Source organism: Propithecus coquereli, unplaced genomic scaffold, assembly GCF_000956105.1.
Source record: "Propithecus coquereli isolate 6110/MARCELLA unplaced genomic scaffold, Pcoq_1.0 Scaffold104, whole genome shotgun sequence".
Lineage (NCBI taxonomy): Eukaryota > Metazoa > Chordata > Mammalia > Primates > Indriidae > Propithecus > Propithecus coquereli.
The window spans coordinates 6,206,288-6,214,922 of record NW_012134303.1 but is presented as its reverse complement, the minus strand read 5'-3'; the positions used below and the strand labels follow the sequence as shown (position 1 = coordinate 6,214,922).

Here is an 8,635-nt window from a genome sequence, read left to right as displayed (position 1 = left end):
AAATAGTATTTCATTCTCAGTTCCCTAAGCATTAGTATTCGTTTTATTTCCCTCAATCTCTTCCGCCCCTACTCCCAATCCCTAACACACAGAGGAGCACTCGTGCACACACAAGTGCACAAATGCATACACACACATCAGCAATTGAGGTAAGAAATAATGAGGTTGTATTGACAGATTCGTGAAGGTCAGAAGGTCTGGCCTGTGATTCTTGCCCCATCAATGACTCAATGTATGACACTGGACAAGTAACTTCATCCTCTTTCTGAGCTTTTGTTTGTCCACATAGAGGCCTCTTCTGACTTCTGGTTATCAGGAAGCTCATTAATCTCGCAAGCTTTAAAATTGCCAACAGTTGCTTTTTGGCCACTAGACCTGCTTTTTGACTCCAATGTGTTGGAGAAGCTATGTGATGTGAAGGGAAGAGCCTTTAAAATTTGGAGTGTAGAAGAGTTGGGTTCAAGTCCCAGCTGTGCCTGCCTATTAACAAGTCATTTAATCTCCATGAACCTCAGTGTCCCCATTCACAGAATGAGATTAATAATAAACTTACCTTCCAGAATTTTTGTGAGGATTAAATAAGAGAGGAGATGCCAAAGTGTCTTAAAAGTGTCATGCCAAACTAAGATGCTATTATTTGGGGGATCCCTGGGATTGCCCAGGGACTGATATTGGGTCAAAGGGTTTGTTTTAGGCTTTAGTTTTTTCCATACTTGCTTTCCCTCCTTTCAGCAGAATTGTGGAAGTGGATTGGGTGAATAGAGAGCTAGGATTCTAAGAATTCTCTTGGATGAGCTCCAAAACCTCAGAGAGCCCTTCGAGCTCCCCGACATACTCTTTGATTTGGAAACTTGCCTAAGCCCATAACACTTCTGTCCTCTTTTGCAATGATTAGTTTTGATATCCCAGTGTGTCCCAAGACCCACCCAAATCTCTGGACAATCCTGGCATCCACAAAGCTCCCTTGGGGATTGCATGGTGTTGTGATAGCTTCTAGATCTCAAGACAAACAGTCGATTATGGCTAGGGCTGGGGATCCTCTCAGTTTAAACTTTAACAGTATGTTTTACCAAAATGAAATCCAATGATACCTTGAGTATTCCAAGTGCACAAGGGTTGAGAATTCTAGTCAACAGAACAGTCTTATTATTTACTGAGCAACTCTCTGATTAAGACACTGTACTAGGTCCTGTGAAAAGAAGAGCGAGCTTTGGAGGCAGAGGAGTTAGGCTCAATGTGTTTAGAACCCAAAACATTGCCTGATAGTTGTTTTTGTTTAACTACACTGTGAGCTCCTTAAGGACAGAGCCATCTCTATATTCCCAGCCCTGGTATAGGAAGAGTGGAATAAATGGAAGAATGAGTGATGGAATATATTTTCAAGTTGTTCACCTCTTCTGAAAGCATAGTGGCCCCAAATAGTCCAATTATTTGAGGTTTAGGGAGAGTTGGTTGCCAGTTAATGGAGGTTGGGCTGTAGTGGTATTCTCTTTCTACTTGCCTCATGAGAGCATGCTCAGAGCCTTGAACAAAATATTCGCAAAATGCTCTGAGATTCTCCAATTAAATGTGCTAATTATTATTATGGTTATTGTCATTATTATCAAGGGATAAATATTCACAATGTAAAATAGAGAACAGTGGATTTGATATTTAAAGGGGGCCAATCTAATTGGAATTTCCAAGTTAAACAATTTTGAATTGTTCTAAATGAGAGCTGCTGAGCATGAGACCATATTTCAGATTAATGAGTTAGAATCACATCCCATTACTTTTCTCCATCTTAGTAAACACATTTTTTTTCTTATGGATTGGAAGAAATGAGAGGACAGACAAAAGAGAATTGAAAGAAGAAGAGAGAAGCATGTCAAAAGGAAGGTTTACTGGAAACAGGAGGGCAGAACAGAGGCAGAAAACTCGGCTCCTCTGAGGTCATCACTCAGGCTCTGGGTGACTAGCTGGAGTTTCAACTCCCTTTTTCTTCTCAGACCTATGATTGGTTCTTAACAACCAACTAACTGGACTATAGATGGGTACCTCCTTGGAGTCTCACCCTACCTGTACAAATCCCTTGGCAGGAAGAGAAGAGCACTGCAGAAATGTAGACGTCTCAAGGCAGCCAGGATGCCCTGGGCTTGAAAACAAAGTTTCACAGCCTGTTTTCCATTTCTATTCCCTTTTTGGGTTTCGCAAGAGCTGTTGGATGACAGGGTGTGGGGGTAAGTAGACTCTGAATATATGCACCCTAGATACAAAAGACAATGGCTTGCCTAACACCAAAAGATCAGGGAAAAAATGACAAACAAAATCTTCCATTGAGCATCCTGATGTTTGGTTGCTGTGACACCAGACATCCACACATTCCCGAAAATGGAGCTGTGTGGTGACAGTAGACAAAACATCTGGAAAAGCATTCACTTTTCATTTGGCTGCTCTGGAAACCTATGGAGCTTGCCTGAGCCTCAGGTACATTTGGTAAGGAAGCCCTGTAGGAAGGAAGAATTCAGGGAGAGGTGACAAGGGGAAAGCAGAGGCAATTTCTGAGCCAGCCACAATACAATGCCTTTATCGTATTGACCAGAAGGAATTCTTTTGGAAAATTGATTATAACATGCTCAAGATTTTCCATATTTTCTATAATAAGGGCAAAGGCACAGAGGAGACCTTCTGGCTGGTTGGAAAAAAAGGCTTCACGAAGCCCCTTCCTGTGCCCCCACCAGTGGGAAAAGATGGGTAAGTGAAGTTCACGCTTAATTGGAGTCTTCCTATGCCCTGCTCTGCCACACTCTTCATTACTAATTTTGGTGTGTCCTCTGCCCCGCAGGCAATTGGGACATGGCCTACAACCAATGGAGATAGCAGCCTTCCAAAGAAGAAAAGCAGAAAGGCAGTTGGTGAGAAACAAGCCATAAGGTAATGGCCAGCAGGAAAACAGAGCACAGGAGCTTGCCAAATTTTCGAACCTGGGACTCCCTTTGGCATGCGTGCCAGTCTCAGCCTACACCCTGTTGGCAGAGTGTGATGGAGCTGGGGGATTTCCAAGCTCCACTGAGGTGGAAAAAGACCTTGTTTGGGGGAGGCCCGTTGCAGAGTGAGCTGCACCTCTGGGAAGCTGGCTACCCTGGCCTGAAAGAGACCCTTGTCTCTTGCACTGATGACACATTTGAATGCTAACAAGGCTGGCCTTACTATTTAATTGTCAGGCAGGTGCTCCTATGTCTTTCATTGTCGAGCACTTGGGCCACATGGTGAACTACATCAGGTCTTTAGAGACTTACATCTATCTAGGCAACACAGCAATATCGTGACTAACCCCTTTTCCTGGGATCTATTGGCAAGACCATCTTGGAGGGGATGCTTGTGTCATTTCCTCCAGAAGCGCTGCCTGATCCCTTCCAAGGTCAGCATTGCCAACCAAAATAAGACTGGCTACTCCTTGACTGCCTAGCTTGCATTCAGGATAATTTCTCGCATCCCTCCTTCCCACTAGGATGGTATAATTCTGAAGCAGCAACAAGAATTCTTCCCATGCATTTGTCTCTGAGGAATCCATTGCTTTCTTGGGCTCTTCTCAGTATCTCTTCACTTCTTTATCTTGCTTTCTTATTCTCTCTTCCATGGAAACTTTGACCCTGCAACCCCTTGCTCCCTCCACATATCCTAGGAAATCACAAGATTCTAAGGTAAACATTAGGGAATCTCCACACACTCTTGTTCCTTTGTTCTCTAGCACAGGGGTCCCCAACCTATGGTGAGTTGTATAATTATTTCATTATATGTTTCAGTGTAATAACAATAGAAATAAAGTACACAATAAATGTAATGTGCTTAAATCATCCCAAAGCCATGCCTCCCCTCCCCAGTCCATGGAAAATTGTCTTCCATGAAAATGGTCCCTGGTGCCAAAAAGGTTTGAGACCGCTGCTCTAGCATGTTCTAGAATAACTATATAATCACAATTCTAGCAGCAACTACCAAAGGCATCCACATACTCTCTATTCTTCCACTAGCTTCTGATGACTTTGTCAACTCTGTGACTATTTCTGTCTGAAGGAAACCCCAGTGCATCTTCATTTCTGCAACAATCACTGGTGGCCTGTACTCGCCATAAACATTCATGCATCAGAAAGGCTTCCGTGATGAGCATGTGGCTCCTCTGCAGCCTCCTGCATCACCCTCTGGTTCCCTGCCACCTGGAGCCTAGCTTGGTTCTTTCTTGATGACCAACACAAGCAGATAAGCAGATGGGACACAAAGTCATCCAATTTCTAGGAACATTCTTTCCTGTGGGTAGGGAAACACAGGGACACCCTCCAACATAGACACACACACGGATCCAGAGGTCCAGACACACAGACTCTCTCTCTATCCCTTTCCACAGGAGAGGGTTTGGAAGCTCTTGAAGGAGTTTCCCTTTGGCAGGGTAGTGCAGGCATTGGAGACACTGTACAAGAACCCATTCATTCCTAAGAACATGTCGGAGTTTGCAGCAGAAGATACTGCGACTGATGCACTATCACTGGCTGTGTGCTTGGTAGTGCTTTCCTGGTAGGCAGATGGATGTAGCTTAGGTCGTTTACAAATTCACTCATCTGGATCCCCTTGACAGAGGGCCAGCTTCTGTGGGCTATGGGTATATGGAACAGATTGAAGCTGCTGGCCCAAAAGAGGATTCCACCTCTGGTCCTGGCCTTATTAGCATTTATGTTTTAATCAGCATGTTAATTGACCACAATGACCTTGGTGGCCTGTGCAAATCACAAAAATCCCCAAGAAGAGCACCCTTGACAGATTTCAGAAGGCTTGTCCTAAATCCAAGAGCTCCCAGACACCTCACTTATCTCTCATTAAATGCCCTGTGCTGATATCGCCCAGTATCACTACCTATTCCAGAATATTTCCTACTTTTTGTGAATTTAGAGGCTGACACTTACTGGGACACAACTTACAAAAGACCTACAATACATATAAATGCCTCTGACCGCTGCTGTCATCATGGGAGATGTTGGGGAAAAACTTCAAACCTTTAGAGAGGGGTCAGATAGGGAGGAAGATAAAAGATGCTGTGAAAGAAGCCACAATTTTGGTCAAATGATTACAGGGGCTGCCTCTCAGGCAGGGCCCTGCTGTTGTCCTGGTAGCTCCTACTTCATGTCCCCAAATATCCAACACTTCTAAAAGCTGGCTTTCCCTTCATTCGGTTACTTTCCTTAAAATTTCACCAACTATGATTAATTTGGGGCTGACAAGCCCCCTCTTTTAATCATAGATGTGCCTTTTGGAGGGTGAGGAGCCATTAATCACTCATATCATAATGAAAGTGAACTGAGCTAGCTGTTCAGGAGGACTTGGCGGTTTCGTCTTGATTGGGACAAGGAGAAATGAGGAAGTTGGCAGTTTTGAAGACTGGAGGGTCACAGTGGGGGGCTTGGGAGAACACAAGACCAATGGATCCCTGGGAGATGAGAGAAGGTGAAAACAAGTATTGAGGTGCAAAAGTCACTTTGGATTTCACCTCTTTTAAACCTTTTCATTGAGTTTTCCTTGGACTCAAAGAATGAGGAGAAAGCACATTTTTCCTTTTGCTCTCAGGACCCAGGACCCCCGCCAGAGCTATAATATAACTCTGCTCCATGTGGGTTAAATCAGCCTTTGTGGACTGGCTAGAAACCTAACCACCACACATATAGCACCATTACTATGGAGGAAGGCATTCCAAGTTCCAAATCATCAACTTATAAATGTTTAGAACACACCTCGTTAGTAAGTTGAGGACCACCTGTATATTAAGATGCCGTCTATTTCGTTGAATTTGTAAAAACCCTTATAAATAGCAACGTCTAATTATGCAAACCTGACACATGTAATAACATTTATTTGTTCAACAATCCAGGAAATTTTAGCAATTTGCAAGCTGTTCATGGAGTAGAGTGGTGGTACGGGGCTTGGAATCATTCATATTGAAATCTTGTGAAAGGCCTAAGATAGAGAAGGTATGCTTACTGTTTTTTCTTTCTCCCACCCAGGAGCAAAGGGCTTCAAGATTTGAATCTTCTCACAGTGAGGCAATGGAAAGCGCACTGCAGTTCGACAAATTGTTCTACCTATACAAGAAATAAGTGAATGACTACACCTCGGAGGATGACCAATTTCTAGAGTTATTCAAGCCCAATTCCAGTGTAAGCAGGCCCTGGGAAGTAACTTTTACAAACTTTGCTTATTATTACCAAGCTATCACCAAAAAGGCCATCTGAATGTAAACTGCAATGGATGTGAACCCTAAGGAAGGGTAGAGAACCACCTCAAAGTTTAGTCATTCCAAAATAGCAGGCCCAACTTGGACTAAGATAAGAAGATCTTTCTTTTCACAGAAAAAAGTAGGAGGCACTTTGTTTTCTTTCTCATTTTGTTTGAATCTCTAGAAAGTATTTAATGAGCATAATTTATAACTCAGATACTGTGAGATTAGTGCCAGGAAAAAAAATCTTCCAGCAAACATACATCTGAATCCCAGTCCTCTGTGACCTCAGTTGGCTGGAATGCATAGGGACTAGGGGGGAGAAGAGTCTGGTTAATTGTGTTGTTTGGATAACTGAGGGCTAAGAAGTTACTTTTTTTCTTATGGCTTATCATCCAAAATCTTTCCAAAACTGTCATGGTCTCTTTTCCTGTCTAAGTTAGGCAACATAATTGAATTGCCCTTGCTAGATGAGCATCTCACTGAGACTCGGGGTCATATTCTGAGCATGATGGAATAAATGTAAAAGATATTGTTGGGGTAAAAGATATAAAAGTCATAGATGAACTGAGCAATTCCCTTCAAGTTTTGTGCTTTCCCTTCCTTCCTCTGCCCACCCTGCCTCTCAAGCCCCTACCGCTTCCCCTAAAATAAATCCCTTTGAACATTTGTTTTTACTTTATTCTTTTAGTTTTCCAGATTCCACTTTCAAGGGGTTATTGGCAGTGGCTTGCCACAGTCACATGGACCAAAGCAATAAGGCTTAAGACACAGGCGTGTTTAAAATAGTTAAGCAAGCCTTTCCTTTCTTTTATTATAAAAAATAATCTCTTTATTAAAACAGCTGAGCCCAAACATATCAGCCAGTAAAGCAGTTAATTCTTTTAGAACAACCCTTTTTAAAGAAAGAAATGCCTAAGGCATAATTTGATACCTTTCTCACTAATATTTAATTTTTCCATTATCAACTCACCCTGATTCTGAGCTTAGAGTCAAAAGCTCTTCCCAGCAGTTTTCCCTCAACCTTCAGTCAAAGCCCCCTGGACTACTTATCTCTTAACAGAAGCTAACTTCTCTCAGTCTCAGGTGGTCTATTTACTATGCCAAAGCTATTCAAGAGGATGTAGAAAAGGCTGAAGTTGCCTTTCAACTTTATTGAGCTGATTTTCTCATTCCTTTTTCTAGACATGGCAGAGGAGAAGGAGACATAGAATATCATCCTCTGCTTGTGTCAAGGTCTCAGCCAAAAGCTGAGCTTTTAAGACTTAACTTCTATAGAGAGGCAAGACCCTAAGGGATGTTTCAAAGAAACAGGCCTTCACTTCTCCCAGGGGAGGTAGCGCTGTCCTCTCGTATGAGTATGAAAACATAGTTGTGGGCAAGGGAGAGGGATTGGGGCTGCAGATACAGGGAGTCTTGGATCAGTATTCTCCCAAACACAGTCCAGTTCTTTGCCCTGGGAACTACAGCCCCAAGATTGGACCTGGAAAAAAAGGACTGCTCAGCCAAAATCTTTTATTAAGCAGGACCCACTGAGAGTGATCCCTAGGTCTGCATCTAATCCTATTCCCTTTTTCCCTCCTTGGTATTTCTCTACTCCAGCATGTCAACCAAGTATATCTTGTCTAGCCTACTAATCCTGTCTTATTCATGGTCACATCTTCCTTTGCCTGATTTTATCATGAGCCCCTATGTAAAACTACTCCATCCATTCTTGGATTCTTTTTTATTAAGACCTTCTGCATTGATCAAAACTAAGTTTTCTTCAATTTGCTTAGTGTTTTAATTATTTGAGCACAAGAAAAACACTCCCTACGTCAGGTACTATTTGATTCCTACGTACAACTGGTTATTTCTCTATTAGCCTGTTGCTACTAAGCACAGTGGTTTGAGTTGGTAGTTAAGAGGGACCAAAACAACTTCTTCACAGCTGTTCTCTTAAGTAGCTTATATTCCCCGTACAAAATGAAATATTGAGGAAATAAGTTAAACAAAGTTTCCAAACATATTTAAATCAGTTTCATCATATCCCTTATATCTGCTTTCCTGTGATTTGCATCTTTTTAAAATGAACTATTGGAAAAAGAAAACCAAATGTGATTGAACTGCAAGTTGGGTTTATGCTTATTTGAGGTTTTACTGTACTTTACAAATGTAACTTAACAAAATGGTCATCCCATGGGGAATTATTTAAGTCCTTTTCTTTAGATTTTTGTCCGTACAGATCTCAACAGCAATATATGTTCATTGTTGAAAATTTAGAAAACACAGAAAGGCACAAAGGAAGTTAGAATTGCTAAAAATCCCTTTAGACCCTTTATTCTACCTTTCGTGTTTGGGTTCACTTCATAGACTATTGCATATTATTATAGCATCCACCCAGCCAAAGAATACCTG

General features: G+C 42.1%; 1 protein-coding gene across 1 annotated transcript in view; it reads left to right on the top strand.

Annotated features, from left to right (window-relative positions):
* The window catches only part of GUCY2F (guanylate cyclase 2F, retinal), a 100,687-nt gene extending 94,570 nt beyond the window's left edge, over positions 1 to 6,117 (top strand). The window contains exons 18-20 of the mRNA XM_012644952.1: positions 2,645 to 2,733; positions 2,825 to 2,913; positions 6,027 to 6,117. Coding sequence (XP_012500406.1) covers positions 2,645 to 2,733; positions 2,825 to 2,912 — 177 coding nt within the window. The 3' untranslated portion in view covers position 2,913; positions 6,027 to 6,117. The remainder of the gene's footprint in view (positions 1 to 2,644; positions 2,734 to 2,824; positions 2,914 to 6,026) is intronic.
* The last annotated feature ends 2,518 nt before the right edge of the window (positions 6,118 to 8,635 follow it).